At 37.8% G+C, this 24165-nt stretch overlaps 1 protein-coding gene across 1 annotated transcript in view; it reads right to left on the bottom strand.

Moving 5' to 3' along the window:
* Positions 1-24165, bottom strand: part of TBC1D32 (TBC1 domain family member 32) — a 114494-nt gene that overhangs the window by 71104 nt on the left and 19225 nt on the right. The window contains exons 11-17 of the mRNA XM_059700210.1: positions 18222-18312; positions 14384-14524; positions 11401-11493; positions 7580-7722; positions 4321-4448; positions 3563-3764; positions 2773-2855 (exon numbers count right to left, since the gene is read on the bottom strand). Coding sequence (XP_059556193.1) covers positions 2773-2855; positions 3563-3764; positions 4321-4448; positions 7580-7722; positions 11401-11493; positions 14384-14524; positions 18222-18312 — 881 coding nt within the window. The remainder of the gene's footprint in view (positions 1-2772; positions 2856-3562; positions 3765-4320; positions 4449-7579; positions 7723-11400; positions 11494-14383; positions 14525-18221; positions 18313-24165) is intronic.

Here is a 24165-nt window from a genome sequence, read left to right on the forward strand (position 1 = left end):
CATAGTTTCCTCAATAGTGAACTCTTTTTACTTTTATTTATTTTTAGAGAGAGAGGAAGGGAGAGTGAGAGAGAGAGAAACATCAATGTGAGAGCAAAACATCCTGGGATCAAGTCCGCAACCCAGGCATGTGTCCTCACTGGAAATCGATCCAACAACCTTTCAGTGCATGGCATGAGTCACGTCAGTCAGGCAATAGGAGATCTTTGCATTGATTTTTAGAGAAAGTGGAAGGGGGTGGAGAGAGGGGCGGGGCGAGGAGAGGAGAGGAGAGGAGAGGAGAGGAGAGGAGAGGAGAGGAGAGGAGAGGAGAGAAACATCAATGTGAGAGAGACACATCAATTGGTTGCCTCCCAAACACCATGTGACCAGGGCCAGGAATCAAGCCTGCAACCGAGGTATGTGTCCTTCACTGGAATTGAACCCACAACCCTTCGGTCTGTGGGCCAACGTTCTAGCCGCTGAGCCAAACCAACTAGGGCAATAATTCTTTTATTTCTTACATCTTCTATCCCAATAATTTTCCTTCACTGAATGAATTAAATATTCACTGCACGTGTCCGCATTTTTATTATATCTATGATAGATTCTCTTACAAATGCTTAAATTGCCTTCCTATTATAATTCTGCTGTGCCTGGATTTCCCGAGCCCAACCTCTCCATTATTTTGAAATTTACTTCCTTTTCATTATAGAGTATCTGTTTTCTAATTTTCTAAAGCATACCAGGCATATTATATTTATTTTCATAAGTTTTTATTATACTTTTAAAGAATGCCTTCTCTTTTTTTCAGAACAGTTCTAAAAGGAAAGCTAGTAACATTCTCCAGAGAAAAAACCTGAAACAGTCACAAGACATACTTTTAATAGGAGAATGAAAGATAGAAATCTGGAAATACAGAATGGGATATGAGAATTTCATTTTGAAATACCAGAATTAAGAGACAACATATTACCTACTGGATATTCCTAATTGTTTGGAAAGAAACTGTAGAGATTAAAATAGTTCACTCCCAGTGTACCTTGCATGAGCCTTATCATATAAATTGAACACACCATATTGCTATGTTGTATTTATTTATTTGTATTCTACACTACTAAATAAGCTCTCTAAAGTATATAGTTATCCTCAGAACTCAGCAAAAAAATTAGTCCAATAAATAGCTGAATGAATGAGTACAAAATGAATGCACAGAGATAAAAATGAAAAGACTTCCAAAATTACAGATCTAAAATTTACCTCAAAAATGATTTGCAGAAATGTTTTTTCCCTCACTCCTTCACCAAAGAAAAAAATGCCAGTTGATTTAAGTTTATGACAACTATATCATATAAAGTTAATTCTCTAAAAACTAGCTATAATTGTTTTTTTAACTATTACACTGTTTAAAAGATGCAAAAGGTTTTTTGATTGACTGGTTGGTTTGCTTTAACCTACCCAAAACAAATGTTAGGTTTTGGGTTTCTCTTCAGAGAATCCTTCAAGATTCTTCTCTAATTATGATCTGTTTAGACTCTGCCAGCACTCAAGAAGAGAATCCAGGAACATATGTCACCACATCTTAATTAAAAAAAAATAATGTATTTCGATTCATCTGTCAACTTCTTGAGACAATGAACCCAACAGCTCACACTCCTGTCTCATCTTTGGGGCTCATCCAGGATCGCCCAGGGACGATCAGCTTTTGCTGTTGGACTGAAGTGGTCCATTTACCTGTGCACAGCAAAGCCCATTAAGACACCAACAGAAGTTTACAGCCAAGAAACTCCAGGCCGAGATAAGCAACAAACCAGTCGTGGCTGACGTCAGGACCAGCTGCCCTGCTGCCCTGGTGCCATTATCAATCAGTGGAGACCACAACCCTAGAGGACACACCTGGAAAACTACTGAATATTCTGTTAAGATCTTCCCCTGGGACTCCCTGAAAGTCTCCCCCTTAAAGTCCTTAGGATGGAGGACCAGTGCACTCTTCCTCCCGGGAGTAGTCCATGGCCTTTCCTTTTTCCTTCTCTCTCTCCGTCATTCTTTTCGCAGGCATGTTACCATTACTCTCCTCACTCCCAAGCTCCAAGGGCCCTTCCTTTACCTCCATAACTCATTTCCTAAGCCCATTGCTTCTAGGAATTACTTCTTCTACCTCGGTAATTTACCCAATAAATGTTCTCTTACATAAATAGATAGATGATAGATAGATAGATAGATAGATAGATAGATAGATAGATAGATAGATAGATGATAGATAGATAGATGATAGATAGATGATAGATAGATATTTCCCCCATTAATCTGATCCATGTCTTATTGATATCTATGAAGAAACATAGACTTCTAAATTTAAAATGAGTATAAATACTGATGTAAATTATTTCCCCTTCCAAAGTCTATTAAAACACATTCTCACATATTTTGAAAAATCATTATTTAAATATACATGGACTTCATTGGCATTCAAAAATACTTTCCTTCTACTGAACTCCCTTGTTAGGTTAACAATGTTAGTATTTGGTAATTCTCCAAATTTTCTGGAAACAACTCCACATGTCAAGTTTCCTAACCCAAAATGTAAATACAGAATGAAGCAAGTATAATAAATATTGCTAGATTTATTAAAGTTATAAATCTAATCTCTAAACTTCCAGGTATAATTTTCCTTGGCGATATATATAACTTACCTTGCCATAAAATGTTTTTGCTACAGTAGTCTGTTACATTCTTATTTTTAAAAATGTTTCAGCAAATATGTTTTTAATTTATTTAATCAAGTATACTTACATGTTTTGGGACTCCTGGCTTACCGAAGAGACAGAATCTGAACCCTCTACTGGAGTAGGAATTCTTTCTGATACCAAATTTGTCTAAAACATTAACAGATTAATTCGCACTTTTTTTTTTTTCACTGATAGCATTACATTCCTCATGCTACACTTTTTTTTAAATTACCTTCAAAAGTTAAATTTGGTTCTTAAATATCATTTAAAGTATTTCCTTATATGTATATACGTATAACCTATGGACACAGACAATAGTGCAGTGAAGGGCTGGGGAGGGTGCGGGAGTGGGATGGAGGAGGTTAATGGGGGTTGGGGGGGAATGGGGCATCTGTAATACTTCATTAATTAAGATAAATTTTTAAAGTGCTTCCTAAATAAAGCATATGAATGTAGGGAAAAAAAAAGACAGTCTATTGATATATATTATATTTGACTACTACTACATTATAATCTACAGTGTCCATAACAAAAATCCAGCGTCTGTAAAAACTGCACAGAAATAACTTCCAAAGAAGAATGTCAGTCTATGCAAAGATAATTTATCTCAGCTTCTCTTGCCAGAAGAAAAGACTCTGTAGTACCGTTAGGTCCTAGAACTGTGTTCTAGGGAGAGGAGATATGAAAGTCATCCTGTGCCAGATTAAAAAGCATTACGCCCTCCAGAGAATTGTGATGCTAAAAAAGTCCCATTTGCCCCCATAAAATACTATTTTAACTGCAATATGACACTAGAATAATTATACTTGAAATACAGATTTGCAGGGAGGGAAAAAAAACTTGAAAATACTTACCTTCTTCCATGCATTTGCTATAGATTCATGCAGACCATAAGGAATTAACACTTGCAAGCCTTCACATGTACCATATATTTGGCAACATGTGGAAATAAAAGCTCCTTTCACCATGGGCAACATTTCCGATCCAGAAAAAATAGAAATATCTTCATCAAGAAGTTTTTTCAAAAACTGGGCTATTTTATGAGCACCTGTAGAACTAACAGATGATACCTAAAGGTGATTCCAAGATTATAAACCATGCATTTATAAAACACTACCAAAGGCTAGCTTTGTCACAAATTCCTCATCTGCTTGGCTTGTTTTTAGTTCCCCTCTAACCTTTTCTCTGACATATCAATATTCTTGTTCCTACCCACGCGCAGGTGTCTAATAATGAGAGCATTTTCAATAGAACTGAGGGAAAATGTAACAGGAAAAGTGTGTGGTTTAATCTGTCATGAGTAATCGGCTATGCTGGTCATGTTTTTTGCTTAATGGCTGTGATATCTTTCCAAATCTCTCTGAGCCCAGTAGATAGTTAGCTATTGCCATCTATTCCCAGAATTCTCTTCTTTCCTCTGCATAGTCCATAATCCTGGTTACTCCTTCAACTTTCTGATGATCTGTTATTAGTGGCTGGTCAGGAAACTAACTGTACCTAAAATAGTTATCTATATTTTCATTAACATATAGCATGGCATCTTGGAAATTTTGAATCAGATTTACAAAATATGCTACTAATTCCACAAATTATTTGAAACACAGGCACATACCTTTTTTCTTCAGAAGAGTTCATATTTTCTCCATAAAGAAGTAAGGTGAGCCCTTCTTCTACAGACGCAATTCTTGCCAAAATATCAGCTATGCAAATTAAAGCTGCTTCAGAGCAATGTGGAGCAGCCTGTACATTAAAAAGAGAACAGTCACATATTTGATGACATGCTGACATATCCCAGACTAAAATTCAAGGGCAGGAGTGTAATGTAATGAAGTTATACTGCCACAACAAAAAGAAAGTTATGATTGTTTGGCTGTGAAATAATATGTCTGAATTAAAACTAACATTAGATTAGAGTCTCTTACCAGCATGGCTGATGAGGAAAATTCATACAGACTTTTTATGCAAATCAGTTATTGTTTATTAAGACAACTGAGAGAACTGCTGCTATGACAATTTTATATGTAACTAGTGGCCCGGTGCACAAAATTTGTGCACATTAAAAGGGAATTAATTAGAGGAAATATTTTAATATTGCTATTTTGTTTCCATCTCTCCATCCCAGTCTCTCCCAGTCTCTGTCTCTCTCTGTTTTTCTCAGCAGTCCTCCAGGCCTCCCTGTCTCCCTCTTCCTCTTTCCCAGCTGGGAAGGGGCAGGGCCAGTGGGGGCAGCTCCACCCTCTGCCCGTCCTGGGGCCTCATTCTGAGAGAGGCTCCAAGAGCGAGCTGGGAGGGAGGGAAAGAAAGGGAGAAAAAGGTGTGAGCTGGTGGGCACTGCATGTGTCTGTGCGTGTGCAGTTGTGAGTGAGTGAGAGTGCTGGCCCCACCTCCCCCAGCCCCAGCGCCACAAGTCCCCACCCACCAGAGCCTGTTGCTCATGCAGCCTGGGCGTTAGGTCGAACCTTCAGTCGTTTTGGATGTGACAGACCCTGGCTCTTTATATATATAGATTCTTGTGGACAAATGCAGTAGCTTCTCTATTTCCACTTTGCCCTTTACTTCCCATTCACTAGTTTCCTGTACAGGCATACCTTGGAGACATTTAGGTTCAGTCCCAGACATGGCAATAAAGGGGTATAATCTTTTGGCTGGTGGAGGGTCTTGCCTCCAATTTGTAAAAAACGTAACATCTGTAAAGTGCAATAAATCTAAGCAGAATAAAATAAGGTTTACCTGTATATCCAATCTAATTTTATTATACAGAGTCCTTAACACACTACCATTCTTTTTAGGGGATAGCATCCTTTCCTAAGTTGTAGTCATAAGTTGTAGGTCTAAGGACAGCCAATTCATGGGCTGGCCAATAGCCAATGATGTCCCCTAATGAGAAAACATAGGCTGGACCAATCCCATTTCCTCATTTTTTATTTTAAATGAATGTACTAAAAAATATTTTCCAGCGTATAGCAACTTAGTGCAAAGCAAATACTGAAAACTAGGGAGTCATGTTCATGCTCGAACCCATCTACTAAAGTTCCTATTCTTTCTGGGACCTACTTATTCGCCTGTACCTGCATGGATGCCAACATTCATATTCTCTATAGTAAACCTGAATATACACTGAAACTAATATATTCCAATTCCAATAAATTCAGTGGCTTACCTTAACTAATGAGTCGGGTATATTCACTTGAAGAATTCCTAATTATATCAGACATTATGTTAGTCCAGTGGTCGGCAAACTGCAGCCCCTTGAGTGTGGCTCTTCCACAAAATACCATGTGCAGGCGCGCACGTACAGCACGACTGAAACTTCGTGGCCACACTCAAGGGGCCAAAGAGCCGCATGTGGCTCGCGAGCCAGTTTGCCGACCACTCTGTTAGTGTATTTCATACTAGATATCTTTTTTTGAGCGACTTCTCTGCCTAAAATACTTTCCTTCTCTCATAAAAACAAAGTTTTCAGAGGCAACCAATCGATGTCAAAAGAAAATAAGAAATTAAAGATGTTAAAGACACAAACAATTTCTATGGTTTAAGATTCAAGAACACATTTCTCAGGTCTGGTATATGGTTTATATTTACAACATTATTTATATTATGGCATTTTATTAAATTAAGCTGTATTAGGTATTCTATTTGTTTCTTCTCTATTTTGTTTTCCGAAAGTTGACTGTAAGACCATCAAAATAATTTATCATTATATCCTCTTAATTTCCCAGAATTCCATACTTTGCACCGCATTCACATAAATGCTTAATGTTTTCTGAATAAACAATGAATACTGAATACATGGATGGGTGAGCAATTGCCCAATCCATTGAGAGAGATGAAACCAATAAAAACACTACATAACACAGACATGGAAAGACAAAAACATTTAGCTTAATTTATTTTTTCTTTTTTTTGTTTGTTTTTTATTTTGTTTTTTAGAGAAAGAGAGCATACACTCTATGGTGTCTCTTCTTCTTTTTGAATATGTTTTTTATTGATTTTTATAGAGAAGGGAGGAGAGACAGAAACATCAATGGGAGAGAAACATCAATCAGTTGCCTCCTGCACACCCCCTACTGGGGATTAAGCCCACAACCCAGGTATGTGCCCTGATCAGGAATCAAAGTGGTGATGTCTTGTTCATGGGTCAATGCTCAACCACTGAGCCACACTAGCCAGGCAACTTTTAACTTATTGATAAGCTCATTGATAAACTTTGAGTCATTCCCCAGAAGCTGAAGTCACAGAAGTGGAGGAATATATTACAGACAACAGTACTAGTAGTGGTACCAGTTCTGCCACCTGTTAAATATGACCTTTAACAAGTCACTCCTCCTTTGAGCCTCAGTTGTGAGGATTACATTACATAATGTGAAGAAATATACTGTACAAATTGTAGAGAGACATACAAATGTTAGGAACCAGGATGTTTATAAGCTTTTTTCCTCAAGTGACATTAGTTCTTCATATAAAACAGAGCTGGCTCTTCAGAAAAACAATCACATTTCCAAAGGCTATAAAATTGCCATTAAAACAAATAATAAAACATTCACAAGATTTATTAGATTTAAAACACAAATAGCTTTTTAACAGAACAACTTATCTTTGTCCTTACAACCATCAGTTCTAAGCCTAACTAGAAAAAAAAAAATTTTAAGATGTTATATGTATTTTTCTCCCATATTGTCTAATAAATCAATTGACTACATAAACTATAATTTAACAATAAATAAAAATCTCTTGGCATAAAGTACATTCATATGTGGAAAAATTGTATAATAAAATAATTTTTAAATATATCAAATTTAGAAATAAAACCCCATTGAATAGTCACTAATACCCAACTAAGAGACTTTTTCTCTTTAGTAAATAATACCAACCTTAGTTCCTTTCATTAAATTATAAATAGGCTGAAGAAGTGCCTCAACCACAGGTTTGTTACATAAGCATTCGATTGCACATTCTTTTTGGTCACAGAGTATCTGTAGAACTTCAGTCACCATTGCTGCAGGAGAGTAATTCTCTGTAATGGAAGAAGTATTTTTTTAAATTAAACCTTTTGACATTAAATGCTTAATATATCTTTTAGTTATGGATTAGCTATTACCGTTCCAAAAAAAGTTCAACATCAAGATTAAACAGTTTGAAAAAAATCACACAATACAATGCCCAAAGGATGATGTAATACCAAATTGTAATCTAAAACTTAAGGAGATATCATCTAGCTTAACGTATCTTCAAGTTAATAAAAAGTGAGTAAATTACAAAATATGAATGCCAAAAGACAACAATATAAGATCACTCACTGTTTGACATTAAATCATTGCTTGACAGCAAGGATGGGGTTAGAAGCAAATTTAGAGCTCTTCTCCTCCTGGAAAATACTTTCTCTTTTATTATTATATACTAGAGGCCCGGTGCACAAAAATTTGTGCACTCAGGAGGGATGGGGGTCCCTCAGCCCGGCCTGTGCCCTCTCGCAGTCTGGGACCCCTCAGGGGATGACCACCTGCTGGCTTAGGCCCACTCCCCAGGGGATTGGGCCTAAAATGGTAATCAGACATCCCTCTGGCAGCCCGGCAGCCCTCAGGGGATGTCCACTTGCCAGAGGGGAGCAGGCCTAAAACTTCAGTCGGACATCGTTAGCGCTGCTGAGGAGGCAGGAGAGGCTCCCACCACCACCGCTGTACTGGCAGCCATCAGCCTGGCTTGTGGCTGAGCAGAGCTCCTCCATGTGAGAGCACCCTGACCATCAGAGGGCAGCTTCTGCATTGAGCGTCTGCCCCCTGGTGGTCAGTGTGTGTCATAGTGACCAGTCATTCTCAGTCCTTCTGCTGTTAGGGTCAGTTTCCATATTACCCATTTACTATATAGGATAGAGGCCTGGTGCATGAGTGGGGGACGGCTGGTTTGCCCTGAAGGGTGTCCCAGATCAGGGTGGAGGTCCTGCTTGGGTGCCTGGCCAGCCTGGATGAGGGGCTGATGGCTGTTTGCAGCTGGTCACACCCCCTTCAGGGTGGGGGTCCCGCTTGGGTGCCTGGCCAGTCTGGGTGAGGGGCTGAGGGCTGTTTTCAGGCTGGTGGGCGACTGAAGCTCCCAGCCTCTCCTTTTTTCTTTTCTTTTTTTTATTCTGGGATTAATTTACCTTCTATAGCTGTCACTGGAGCTGAGAGCAGGCTCCAGCTCTGAGGTCGTTGCCAGCTGAAAGCAGGTACCTGGGTTTGTTTAGATTCTATAATTGAAACTCTGTTGCCATCACTGGCCGCTCTAAGCTCTGAGGCCGAGCTGGCTGACAGCAGGTTTCTGGGGTTTGTTTAGGTTCTATAATTACAACATTGTTTCATCCGGAGCTCAGAGCTGAGCTGCCGCAGGTGGGGAATGTTGACTTCCTCCATCACTGGAGTAAGCAAGCCTCATGTTCATGTTCGCTTCAGCTGCCTGGCTGCCAGCCGCCATCTTGGCTGGCAGTTAATTTGCATATCTCACTGATTAGCCAATGGGAAGGGTAGTGAAGTTATGGTTAATTACCATGTTTCTCTATTATTAGATAGGATAATATTACATGTATTCAGGAGTTGATTCTGGTAGAAAATTAGTCATTAAGGTAAAATAATGGCCAAAAAGAAGGGTGCAGAGAGGAGAAACTTTCCTGTAGACTACTATATTCTTGTGGTACCATAAAACCAGTGAAATGAGTGAGCATTTTTTAAATTTTTCTTTTAAAATACAGTACACATGAATGTAACATGAGAAATGGTCATTAAAATAAATGTGATATTTTTAGTTTCATAAACTAAAGAATTTTCTTATTATTTGACCTAATCTAGTACAAAAATAGTGTCTTACATGAAGAAACTAAGGAACCAAAGTTAGCAGTTCACAATTGTCCTAGAAAGATACAATCCTATATAATAAAACCCTAATATGCAAATTGACCGAATGGTGAAACGACCAGTCGCTATGATGCGCACTGACCACCAGGTGGCAGATGCTCAACGCAGGAGCTGCCCCCCAGTGGTCAGTGCGCTCCCACAGGGGGAGCGCTGCTCAACCAGAAGTTAGGCTCACAGTTGGTGAGCGCAGCAGCGGTGGAGAGAGCCTCTACCGCCTCCACAGCAGCGCTAAGGACCGTGGGGAGTGGGCCTAATGGGCAGGCAGACATCTCCCAAAGGGTCCTGGACTGTGAGGGTGCAGGCCGGGCTGAGGGACTCCATCCCCCACAGTGCACAAATGTCATGCACTGGGCCTCTAGTATTAAAATAATACCAATGTTCTAAATTTGTTATAATATTCAATACTCCATGAACACACTAAGACTTCAAGTTAATACTTAACAAAAAGAAAATGTAAAAGGAAAGTGAAGTAATTTTTTTCCAACCATCTCCAGATGAGAAACACTGTTTGCAATGAGAGTGATTATTGATGAGCATATGGCCATCATTCATCCATCCAATTATCTATTATTTTTGAGTGTCTACTGTATGCCAGACACTATGCTAAACATTGTAGACAGAAGTAAATAAGATTAAAAACAGTTCACTATGCCCTGGCCAGTGTGGCTCAGTTGGTGGGGTGTCGTCCCATGCACCAAGAAGTCACAGGTTCAATTCCCAGTTAGGGCACATGCCCAGATTACAACTTGATTCCCAGGCCTGCAGGAGGCAGCCCATCAATGATTCTCTCTCATCATTGATTTCTCTCTCTCTCTCCCCCCCGCCCTTTCTTCCTTGCTCTCTAAAAAGAAATAAAAATATTTTGTAAAAGCCAACTAAATGGTACACCAAGACAGTAAACACTGTTATAACAAAGAAGAAAATTTTTATCATAAAGGAAGCACAGTATGTTGTAGGAGCATAGAGCAGGGCAACCTAGCCTAGTACTTTATAGATGTAAATGCTGTAAAGGCAGAATGAAGTCTGAGAACCATTGTTAGGACTAACAAGCTATTATAACTGCACATATATACTACATCTACCAATTATATATGGTCCAAACCACTTTTTTCTATGATTCAGATGCGTTCCTCTCAGAATCTGTGCCAGAATTTCTAGAGTAACTTCCAGGTTTAGGACACTATGAGCCTATGGATTATGAGGGTGTTCAGATAAAGTATTGGAAACTTTCATTGATATTAAAAGGAAAAATCATGTTATTTTTTAAATGTTAATATTTAAAATGCTTTTTAAATATTAAACACTATCAGCCATTTTACTAAAAAACATAAAGGTGTGATGTTGGGGTTGTTTGGTTTTATTCTCTAGTAAGAAGAAAAGATCCTGAAGTTTTGGGTGTGAGCTAAAACAAGCAAGATAATCAAAACATCTAGGAATATATAAAGAATAAAAAATTTAAATAAATAAAATATACATATATGTATCAGTGCCTATCAATGAATCGTCCCTTAATAGCATTTCTTAAGAACATCTTAATCTTAATAAACAACATTAAAATTCCCAGCAAAATTGATTTTAAACAAAAAGGCAGTAGATTAGAAACATCTTAAAACATCAATGAAAAAATTTAAATTTCATGGTTTACTTCCAAGACCAATGTAACTTATTATGAATAATACTGCATCTTAGGAAACCTCTCAACTGAACTAGGCCAATCACTCAAAATATCTAGACAATAGAATATTTACATATTTCTTAGATGTAAATATTTAAAATATTTTAATATTTTAAAATAGAAGCACAGTTACCTAAATGTGCAGCTGATGTCATCTTTGGACAACTTGGTGAGTAATAGATAAGTTGGATGAACAGAACCAGAAGATCTGTAAGGGATACTGAATCTTCAAAAAGAAACAGAAAATAATTATTTTGTAGCACAGACTTACAACTTAAAAAAATTTAACTGAGCTTCCTATTCTGAGTTTTCACAGAGCCTGTGGTATAATCAGGGAGAAGGGGGCTATAATCCAAGAAAGAAGACTCCAGAAGAACAAATTAAACATAGTAAATTAAAAGACGGCAAGTAATGCAGTAGTTTCTTTAGTGACAGTGAAGTCTTGCTATTTATGTTAGACAAATCAGTTAATATAACCGTACCAGAGGAAGATCTACCAATCTGATCAGGACTGTCTTATTTTATTCAATTAGGAGCAATAGAATTCAGCTCAATGTGTTGGTCCAGCTAACTTATCTAAATAACACTGTAGAATGGAGGTCAGAAAACATTTTTGAAACAGATACTAACTATTTTAGACTTTGTGGTCAAATAGTATCTCGCATAAATAATTCTGATCTTGACAATATGTAAGTGAACAATTGTGGCCATTTTCCAATAAGACTTTATGTATACCACATTTGGTATTTACATATTTTTCTCATGTCACAAAATATTCTGTTTACTTTTTGCAATAACTTAAGAACATAGAAACCATTCTTGGCTCACAAGCCATATAAAACGATGTACCAGTTTTGGCCCAATTGCTATAGTTTACCAACCACTGCTACAGAATCTTCATCTAGAAAAATTCTGGTGAAACTTAAAAGTAAATGTTGACCTATGGTAATACAGTAAAATAGATTTCTCAAAACTGAGTTTATAGGAGACCTATGATACCTGATAGGCCAAAATGTAGATGTTAAAAGTCAATAAAGTGCTAAATAAATAACAGATGATAGACATAAACTTCAGTTAAATATCTGTAGTAACATCACAAGTATATATTAATCTTTCTATTTTTATAGTTTAACAATATCCTATTAAATGGCATCTCTTCTCTTCAAAATCAGTTCTCTACTGAGTGCCCAGTATGCCTAGAATTATACTACCACAGAAAATAAAAGAGCAATATGTAAAATTGTTTTTTCAAGGAGCTCACAATCAGCCTAAAAAGATTTAGGTAAGTAAAACAAGGAAACAGTACAAAAATGTGTTCAAAATGAAGATACACTAACAAGATTGGCAAACTCTAACCACTATGGTCTAATTATCTTACAAGCTAGAAGTGTTGTTTTTTTTTAATTTTTAAAGATATGTAAAATGTGTCAGATGTCCCCAAAACCATGGCCAGATTAAATGATTTACGAGGGGGAGTCACAAGATTCAAAATATAGCTGTATTCCTAGCTATGATTTTTTTACAACGAAAGGATACAAAGCAAAATCAAAAGAGAAAACATGCCTAAGGTGAGTCTGGAAGAAACCAGGTACAAGGGTCGAAGGGACCTCTCCCAGTGACATCCACAGAGTACACTCAATTCTTCCAGCAACGAGTGTGACCACACACATGAAATGCTGTCCCCAGGGAAGCTTATTAGAGACTCGGTGCCCAAGGTGTTTATTGGGAGTTAATCACCCGGCGTCCTCTGCCTAGTCCATAGCAGGACTCCAGGCACTCAGAAGGAAGGCAGATATTCGGCATAAACCACACTGTGTACACAAACAGTGAACCAGTTCTGGGAATAGTGAGATATCCAAGTTCCCAGTTGCCAGCCAAGGTCCAACCTTGCAAGAGGTCTTTCTAAGGATAGCAATCTTGAGCCAGCTATGTGTATACACACACACACACACACACACACACACACACACACACACACAGAATATGCAACACAGACAATATGTGGCCCACAAAACCTAAAATATTTACTGCTGGAGGCTAAGTCCAGCGGGTCATAATTAATGCGAGAAGTCCTCAAAAGGTTGAATGGACATATTCAGCAGGGCTGAAAATCTGCATATTGTTACCTGCTGCTGGAACAGCCGACGGCATTTCCCTATCTTTTCCTGTTTATCTGCTGCTGTTAGGCATTTCCACCAACCTGATCATCTTTTCCCATTTACCAAATTTTACCTGTGATATGCCTGCTTGCATTCCTAAAGGGCCAATGTGTTTTCCAGTAAATAAAAAGGATATGGGTCCGGAGATTCAGAGAGCTCAGTCACTAGAGCTAAGCCTCCCCTCACTCCCCCAAAAGGCCTTCCAAATTTATATTTCTTGTCTAGTTTATTCATTCATATGCAACCCTTCTCCAGATTCCTGAACCCTTGCAGCAGAAAGACTGCGGCAATTTACTATCTGGCATGTTACAGAAAAAGTTTGCTGATCTTTATACTATATTCCTAGTATAGACTTAAAGTTTTAAGGGAGGTAAAGAAGATAATGAATAGCATGTGCTGAAGTTTGATGGGGAAAACGTTAAAAATGGGAATTAAGGAAACAATAACATAGTAAAATATCAAATGATGCAAGGCTTTGCAGTTTATAAAACAGTGCTCTCAAACCTCATGCTTGTTATCACAAAAATTCTGTGAGCCCAGCCACACGGACATCATTATTCAATTATTCCCAATAAAGAAAATGAAACTACAGTTAAGTGATTAGCCCAAAAGATCACCGCCAGTTTCTAGGGAACCAGAACTTAAAATGATAATATAGATAAGTTCTAAATTGATCTTTGTAGTTCTAAATCCAGAACCGGGTAGCGCACTTAGTATATGTAGGATTTTGAAAGACAGGAAGAAATAAGGTAAGTATGAAAGGATGAATAGAAAAAAGCAAAACAAACAAAAAAAACCTACACATGAAAGAAAAAGTACATGCTGGAAAAGAACAGAAATGTAAAAGGTATGCTAAGTACCATAGAAGAGACCATAGGCCACCTCCAAGTTCTAATGATCCACAGTACATTAATCTTACCATATATGGGCATACTCATTTATCCTGATTGTACATACCTTTTCTATTCCTCAGCTTTATGGGAAACAACTTTCTGCCTTGTGTATAGATCAATAATCTTCCCAAAAGGCACAATGAGTGGATGAAATAAATATATTGTAATTCTTGCCCTGAGTAGTAGAAAGTTTTCTGTTTGTTCCCTTAAGAGAGAAGCAAACAATTACATTTATTTTAATGACATTATATTTTATAGTACCTGTCATCATTCCCTTCTAAACATTAAACAAGTTTTCAGTCTATAATGTAGACACTTGGTATAAATTTTAAAAAATCACTTTCTTTCCTTTCTTCATTTAAATTCTTTATTGTTCAAAGTATTACATATTCCCCCATTGACCTCTCCCTGGCCGCTCCCCGCCCCCCAGCAAATGCCCTCCCCACTACTGTCTGTATTCATCAGTTATGCTTATCTGCATGCATACAAGTCCTTTGGTTGTAAAAATCATTTTCTTGCTGTTTCTTAAGATCCCTTGACACCTAACTCTCTGGAGAAAAGCATTCCTATAAAACTTAACTAGACACAGAGCGTTCATTCTAAAACAAAGAAAGAAAAAAAGCCTAAGTTTGTCAGACTTATATCATCAAGAAAGACTTCAAGAATAAGTTAAAGGAGGGAAGAAATCAATAGAAAACATCAGTTAGTGTTTAATTCTACCAATTAATAGTCAATGCTACAGAAGTTCCTATTATAACCTTGTTAGCAAATGAAACGAGTCTCTGAAATACAGAAACCCTCTAATACATTTATTATTCGTTCACCATACACTCAAGATCTACTGAGTACCTGTTTTATACAAGATCTTGAACTATTTGCCGGTGTCAAAAACCATTAAGAAGCATTAAACTGGGCTTCCAATTCAGAGTACAGCAAGTAGTCTGGAATAGCCAGAGAATAAGGAGGACAGGTGGGAAAGACAAGAGGATAGCAGGTATCAGGGCAAAGCACAGAAGATTTAACTGCAGAAGCAACAGAGGCCTTATTGAGAGGCAATTGGGATGATATGAAAGGGTTTTAAGCAGAAAAGTATCAAATATGCATGTGAAAAACTGACTCTGATGGCAACATAAAAGGTAAATGGAAGAAGGTCAAGGCTTGAAATAAGATTCATCCCCAAAAAATCATGAATAAAAGCATCAGCAAGAATAATGGAGAAGAGCAGGTAGATAAAAATAAATGTTTAAGAAAAGAAAATCAATATGCCTTAGAGCGGACTGTATGTGAAATATTAAAGAATAAAAAAATGTTCAAGTTCCTAACTCAAATATCTGTGTACGTGGTGAATTTGTCTTCTACTTAAGTAATTCTAAAGGGGGAGAATAAAAACAGGTCTAAAAAGAGAAAAAAAGTTATTTCAGTCCTCAATATTTTAATATTGGAAGCCAATGGAGCATCCAGGTAGTTACAATATAAATATATAATATTTGAAGCCACGAGAGTGAATGGTTCACCCAAGAGAGAGCAGGTAGACTAAGGTGAGAAAAGAACAAAGGGCAAAACTTTTGTGAGTACAAACACATAAAGGAAAGAAAAGAACCTTTCAAGTGACTAAGAATTTGTTGGGTAAGAATGAGAAAATCCAAAAAAGAATGGTACCAGGGAGAGAAGGGAAAGGATCAAGAGACCAATGTTGTACAATGAGGACAGGTAAGAGGGGGAACTGATGATGGGAAGGTCATGGGGTGGCAGAAATAGAAGCCTCATTTTTGTGGCTAAAAGGTGAGTAAGGAAGAAAAAGGTGAATAAGAGGTAAAGAAATGTGGCCTGGGTATATAAAGAATAAAGAGTTTTCTCTGAAGGGAAGCAGAGATAAGGTACATGTGAACTGGCTCGGTTTTTTATGTGAAAGACCTACAAGGAGGTCTAGAGGATGCAGGGGAAGGAGCCAATGCACAGGGAGACACGATAACAAGGAAAGCAATGTCCCGGTTTTAAACCAAAAGCCAAGAACAGGAGCAAAGTCAAGAACAGACGGAGACCAATCTGGAACGGAAGGATACCCTCCATTGTAGCCCAGAGAAAGGAGATATTGATAAGGGCACACAAACATGTGTTTGCATGCATAGAAGCAGGATACGTGGGGGATTCATATTTGCAAAGTTCCATTTTTCTTAGTGAAGTAGGATGCAAGGTCTTCTCTTAAGAGAAAAGAGGGGAGGGGCAAGGCACAGGGCTTGACGAGACTGGTGAAGGCTTGCAATAGCTTTCATGAAACAATGAAGAAAGAACATCTAAGAGGATCCCAAGTAACACAAAGAGAGCAGCTGTGCTTAGAAAAATATATGCAAGCTATCAATTTACAACACAAATACTCTCTGCTCAATTTCCTAAGGACCAGGGCAGATGGAAGCTTGGACTGAGCTGAAGTTGGGAAACTGGAGGCAGGAAACTCTGAAAGAAAATAAAGAGCAAAAATTTTGAAAGAAATGGCAGAAGAAAGCAGTGAAGCACCCTGAGGAAAAGGAAAGGAAAGCCACTAAGGGCTGGTAGAATGGTGGGGGTGAGGTTGGGGGGGGGGAGGGGCGGAGTAAAGCACTGGATAAAAACATTTTAATATCAAGAAATTAGAAAAATCTATAAATTTATAAATGAGATTTTTACATAAACTTATCTACCCTTTTCTTTTTTATCTTTTTCTTCCTCTTGCATAATAAACTCTGGCTTCTGTATTTTCTCCTCCGCTATGAAACACTGGCTTTTGAAGCCCGTTAATTATTGGTGTTTAACCATTTTTCTTGCTTGAGTTAGATGAAGAATTTATCCAGGAATTTAAAAAAAAGGTATCTTCATATAATCAAAGAACTTACTCTTTAATACTTAGAGAACTGACAAAATAAAATAACAGAGTGAGAAATACCTAATTCACATGGCAGGTTGTGTGATATAAGCAAAAGGGCAATAAAAATCCAAATTAGGAAGATAATCTTTTGTGAAAATTTTAAAATAAAGTTTATTCTTTCACAATAAATAAGATATATATTCGTGTAAAGGATGTGGATAGGGGCAGTAGGAGTAGGAATAGCAAAGCTACATAAGCACTGATATGCAGAAGAATCTGACTGTGCCCCTAGCCGGTTTGGCTCTGGATGGAGCGTCAGCCTGCGGACCAAAGGGCCCCAGTTTCAATTCTGGTGAAGGGAATGTACCTTGCTTGCAGGCTCCTTCTTGGCCTGGGCTCTGGTCAGGGTTTATGCAGGAGGCAACCAATCAATGTGTTTTTCTCACATCAATGTTTCTCTTCCACTCTCCCTACAAACCAATGGAAAAATATCCTCTGGTGAGGATTAACAAAATAAAATAAAATAAAATAAAAAAGAATCTGACTGTAAAAGATTCATTTTAATCACTAATTAGAGCTAAAATTTAGATAGAGAAATGAGGGCCAGATTATAAATTATCTAGGCTATAACAGCTCAGTCTGGAGATAAGCAGAGAAGAATCACAGGGTGGGGTGAGTTGTCTAATAATAAAACAATATTTTATAAAATGTTCTTCCTACTAAAATGTGTAAGTGACAATTAAATGACTGATACACTAGAGAAAAAATGAGCAGTATATTATTGCAGTATAACATATTAGGACATAAACTCTAGTATAAATTGAAGAACTGCCTTTGGTAAGAAACAGCATGATGATACATTAATTTCAAATGTAGACAGGTTATAAAAAAACATCATTATACTATATATTTTAAATTTGTGAAAATATTTTACATTAGCAAAAGTGATAGAATTTTACCATGCTACTAACAACTGTTAAAAAAAAAAATAAGAGTTACTACTAAGCTATTTTAAACTGTACCATTTTTTAAAGTACAGAACAAAGAAAACTATACTTACCACAATGCTTTGACTGTCCCACAATCTCATTGGTTTTCAAAGTCTCACATAACTCAAAGTACTGAACACACTGCTGAACTGCCGCAGTTACCTAATAAAATAATAGCTTATTAATTATAGAAATGTGCAGCCTACAAGTCCTGGTATGTGCTAGGCGGCGGGTGCCAACGTAACCAACCCCAGTTTTAAAAAATGGGCAGAGTCTTTAATGAGTTTCTTTGGTAGGCAACATTTCATATGAGCTGTCACAATTTGGTACTGGGAAAAGGACATGGAAGCTTATGCTTGGTATCCTCCAGGCTTCACCAAATGAGCCTTTTCCCTATGCCAATTTTGCTTTGTATCCTCTGTCGATTATAAATCATAGCTGGGATTATGACTATATGCTGAGTCCTATGAGTCTTCCCAGAAAATCATCAAATCTGGGGGTGGTCATGGGGATCCCTTCCCATATTTACCTATCTCCTCTAAATCAAACTTTAGAGATTCAGATCAATAATATAAAACTGTCTCCTAAAAATCTGAATTTCAAATTAGGTATGAGCAAATCTAAAATCTTTCCAACTCCCCTATTTTTCTCTTACTTTGTTACTTATCTCCATGAATGACATTAGTCACTCAATTAAGTCTTCACTCAGCCCCCATTCAAAAAACCAAGTTCTTTAAATCCTGCATTCTAAATATGGTACTCCTGAGTCCATCCATCCATCCCAGTTCACTCTGTTAAGAGCCCTAACTCATGTTTTTATCATTTTTTGCTTGGATTACTGAGAAGACTCTTCTTAATCTTTTTGCTTCAACACTTCTCCCCTATCTCCACTTAGCACCTTAAACCCATTTTCCAAATATTCCAAGGTCTTACTATGATGTTACTTCAGTATTTAAAAACCTACCAGTGGCTCACCACACCTTCAGAATAAATGCCAATATCCTAAAGTTGACATTATACAAAAACTCTTCATGATCTGATAGTCTTATACCTCTTATCCTCCAGATATCCCCCTGTCCTAATCACATGCTTGCACAAATACAGAAGTACATCTACCTGTGCAAAAATCAGTCACCAAAAGCCAATTCAACAACCAAATAACTAATTCATCAAAAGCAAATTCACTGGGAAATTTCACCAATCAAAACAGCCAATTAGATCTGAAACACACTCAAACCTGACGTTTACATTAAACTCAACACTGTCATTTGCAAAAGGGAAGGAGCTGAAGATTTCCTTTAACAATGTCTTTTCTATTTTTATGGAATTATGCTCTGCCCTATGCATGTGTGAAATAAACTGAAGTTAATTGATACATACCCAACTTAAAGCATCCAAGAACATTTTAAACACCTTTACCCACTTAATATTAGCTTTCAGAGAACTGATTTTCAAGAAATTTTCCTAATACCAATTCACATTTCTCTTAGCAATGTATGTCCAGTTATATAAAATATATGCAGTTTCCATACGTACTATGTGTTTTCCAAATCCTAAGCCTTTAAACATGCTACCACATTGCCCTGAAATATTTTCCCACCACTACCAAAAGCACCCCCCTCACTTTTCCAGGGTAATACCTATTCATTAAGAATAAAAAATTTCCCACCATCCTCAGAAAAAGTGAAATTTGTTTTATAGAATCTACTTAATAAATCTACTTCAATCTACTTAATAAATCCATGATAAAACAATATAACCATGGTAACAGGTATCCAGCAGACCAAGTTTAAAATTTTGTAAATCAATATAAGTCAAAAGATCTCAATGAACGTACTTCTGAAAGCCGAGCAGTTAGTGTTAGCCCCTTGCTTCTGAAAATCAGCCAATAACAGACACACTCCAGGAAACACATTTGTAAAAGCCAGTCAGTCAGCAACAATCTCACCTGAGATCTCTTCTACAATTGGCTGAACTCACTCTCCTCTCCAAAAGCCCATCACTCCCTGAGTTCCAAGCTTTTCCCCAAACCCTATCTGATGAAGAATCTGCTTTGCTTAACTTCAATACATTCAGCTTTATGCACTGTTTCAGATTGAACAATGGTCTTAATCCTGGAACTTCCATTAAAATTACCTTGAAGACTCTGACTTGGCAACATTCAGTGAGAACTTCAAAGAGTTGTTCACTGAGCCCCCTTGAGTCCCAAACTCTCAAAGCCCTTCAGATCTGCCATCATGAGAGTCTGTGTCAACAATAACCTGAGCTCCAACTTGCTTCATGGGCATTCACTGCAAAATTTGTTATCCTACGATTTGTAATGAAATTTGTACAAAGTAACTTTTTGTTCTGGAGAGGCACCATTGAGTAAAAATTTGTGCTACTGTAAACCTGCTTATTCTTGCCTTGTTTTGCTTTGCTATTTGTACAGTCTTAACTCCTGTTTTATTCTGATTTGTCCTGCATCTAGTGAGTATCCCATAGTGAACAGGAGGCATAGTCCAATCCAATCAATCAATGCAAGCCGACTCTGAGATTACCAGCTAACAGCAAAAATATAGTGCAAAGGCAACTGGTCAAACTGCCTTGCACGCCTACAAAAATTTTATGAGGACATTCCCTGGCTTGTCAATTCATGAAAGAGGGCAGTCAATGATTGTCATATCAATGACCGTATCACCCCTTTCTAGCTTCTGCTTGGTCAGAATCCGAGATAAATTTATAAGCACACACTATTGCCCCCAAAATTCAGTGACCTGTTTATGTTTGTCATCAGTTTCTGTAAGTCAAAGCTGAAACCTTCTCCTGATAGAACTCCCTCTTTCTAGATAAACTTGCTCCTGCAAGCCTACTTCTTAGTCATACTTTGGTAAAAAGCAATAACAACAAATATGCCTTAAAGTGACAAGTGCCATTATGGAAAAATAAATGCACTTAACAGAAGTCCTAAAGAATAAGGACACAAAAGAATAGTCAGCTTCCTTAACTGTGAACTTGAAACACTATCTCCAAAATAATCTCTCAGAATCTTTAGTTCATTTCCATTCAAATCTTCAGAAACCCATCTCCTTGCACCCATCTCTACCAGTTTTACTTTACAACCCACTTACACCCACTTCTGTTCCTACTACACCTTTCCTCACTTCTTAAATGTGCCACATTTTATTTGAGAAAAGGTAACAATCACAGGAAAAGGTACAATCTCAGCAGAGAAACAATCACATCATATACTATCCCCTTTAAATTACAGGAGCAGAAAGAAGATCTAGAGTCAGTAAATTTAAAACTAATCTACACAGTCCAGTTAAAAGTATAAAGAATTATTTTCCTAAACCTCAGGAAGATAGATAGAAATTTGCTGTAAAATTCAGGATCTAATCTGATACTCATTCTACTGCACAATCAATATATACCAAGACAAGAGGAGAGTGTGTGTACTATGGTAGGAAAACATACTATGATAGGAAAAACAAAGAAAATTTAAATAACCTAGTTGTCAATATTTTTTAATGACTTTGAGAGAGCAAGAAAAAGAGGGAATACATTAAATAAAGGCATTTCAGAAGTCGTTCACTTAAGGGTGGGTGGACAAAGATTCAAGTTGTCAAAAATAAAAGGTTAAATGTTTATGCTGATAGCCAAATGCTTTTCAAATATTTCATGACTTTGCAATGGAAATAAAGCCCTCAATTTCCTCAGATATCTCCTTTAAAAAACGACAACACAGCCCGGCCAGCATGATCAGTGGTTGAGCATGGACCTATGAACCAGGAGGTCACCTTTGGATTCCGGTCAGGGCACATGCCTGATTGCAGGCTCAATCCCCAGTGTGGGGCGAGCGGGAGGCAGCAGATCAATGATTCTCTCTCACCATTGATGTTTCTATCTCTCGCTCCCTCTCCCTTCCTCTCTAAAATCAATAAAAATATATTTTTTAAAAATGACCGCACATACACATAAATTATCTGTTGTCTAATGCTACCAACTGAAAATGTCATAACTATAACAAATAGGATCACACAGAGTAGCCACAAACCAGATATTAGTTATAAAATGAAAGAAAATTAAAAACTCAGTTTCTCAGTTTCCCTAGCTAGTGGCTCCCCTATTAGACAATGCAGACATTCTATTGTTGCAGAAAATGTTATCAGGAAGCACCAAAGAGAAGCCAAAATAAAGGCTGTAGCAGGTAACCAGGCTAAATAGGCTGCTATGACTAAAGTCCTTATGATAGGAACTCTTATAGAACAAAAGACAAATCCATGGAGTGGTCCAAAGTTTCCACTGTAGATGCACAAAATCTGATCAATTCTGAAAGAAAAATGAGAACAAATAGATTCCGCATCCATTTTTCCCAATGTTTTTTTACAAAAGTTGGGCCAAGTTCTCTTTAATATATATATATATATATATATATATATATATATATATATATATATATACAAAATACTTTTATATTTTATAAATTTAGTTAAGTTTTTTAAGAGAAATAAAGTTTAAGTTGAAATCTCATGCAAGTTTGACCCATTATGTATAGGAAATAAAATATTTGACCAAGTCGATAAAATAGTAAATTTGTTTATAATAAGCTATTTGCAGGCTAAAAATTGGTGATGGCATAATTAACTTTTCAAGCGACAAACAGATTTAAAACTTAATATATAAAAAACATATTTGACTTAGAAAAATATGGAGGAGAAACCAAGATGGCGGCATAGATAAACACTGGAGTTTGCTGCCTCGAACAACCACTTCAAAAATACAACTAAAAGACGGAATGGACATCGTCCAGAACCACAGGAAGGCTCGCTGAGTGGAAGTTCTACAACTAGGAGGAAAGTGAAAAGCATACTGAGACTCAGAGGAGGTGCAGTGCTGAAGTAAAATACTAAGGTGCGGAGTGCATGCGGAGCGGGCTGGCAGCTGAGGGTGTGGTTGTCGTTTTCAATCGGGAGGGAGTCTCAGGGTCTGAGCTCCAGTTCCGGGTGAGTCTCGAGGGACCCAGACTCATACAGGAGAAGCGAGACTGTCTGGCATCACTCAGAACCCTAGGTCAGCTTTCTCTCCATGGTGCTTGCAGCGATTACTGGGACACTGAGAAGCAGAGCCTCTGAGGGCAAGACTGAGAGCAGCCATAATTGCTAACCCCGCCCTGTTGATCCCGTGGGACCCACCCCGCCCAAGCCCTGCAGGGAGACTTTTGCTGGATAGCCTCAGGCAAAGGCTAGATTAGCACCTCCCTAGAGATCTAGGAGCCAGGAAGCCCAGAGGTCAGAGTGGGACCATCCAGTTTGCAGCTCCGTGGAACCATAAAAGACACACTCAGGGGGCAGACTCAGTGAGCACCAAAGCCCCATCGAAGCAAGTCTAGCCCCAGAGGGGTGTCTCCAGCACAGAAGTTCTCCCACTGCAGACACAGCTGATTCTCACAGCCAATTGGCCTGGAGGTCAACTCCTCACAGTGATAACTACAACAATCAAGGCTTAATTACAACAAGACTGTGCACAAAGCCCACAAGGGGGTGCACCAAGAGTGTCTACCTCAGGTAATTGGGACACTTAGCACAGAAAGGCACTCTATCGACACAGCAAAGCATAAAAAATGCCGAGACAAAGAAACAGGACACAAACCACAGAATTGGAGGAAAGCAAATTGCTGGATATAGAGTTCAAAACCACACTTTTAAGGTCTTTAAAGAACTGTCTAGAAGCCGCCGATAAATTTAATAAGGGCCTCGAAAAGACTGGTGAGACCGCCGATAATTGTAGTGAGATCCTCAAGAAGACTGGTGAGACTGCCGATAAATGTAGTGAGATCCTCAAGAAGACTGGTGAAACCCTCGATGTTGTGATAAAGAACCAACTAGAAATTCGATGTTGTGATAAAGAACCAACTAGAAATTAAGCATACACTAACTGAAATAAAGAATATTATACAGACTCCCAACAGCAGACCAGAGGATCGCAAGAATCAAGTCAAAGATTTGAAATACGAAGAAGCAAAAACACCCAACC

This window comes from Myotis daubentonii, chromosome 6 (assembly GCF_963259705.1).
Source record: "Myotis daubentonii chromosome 6, mMyoDau2.1, whole genome shotgun sequence".
In the NCBI taxonomy this organism is placed as follows: domain Eukaryota; kingdom Metazoa; phylum Chordata; class Mammalia; order Chiroptera; family Vespertilionidae; genus Myotis; species Myotis daubentonii.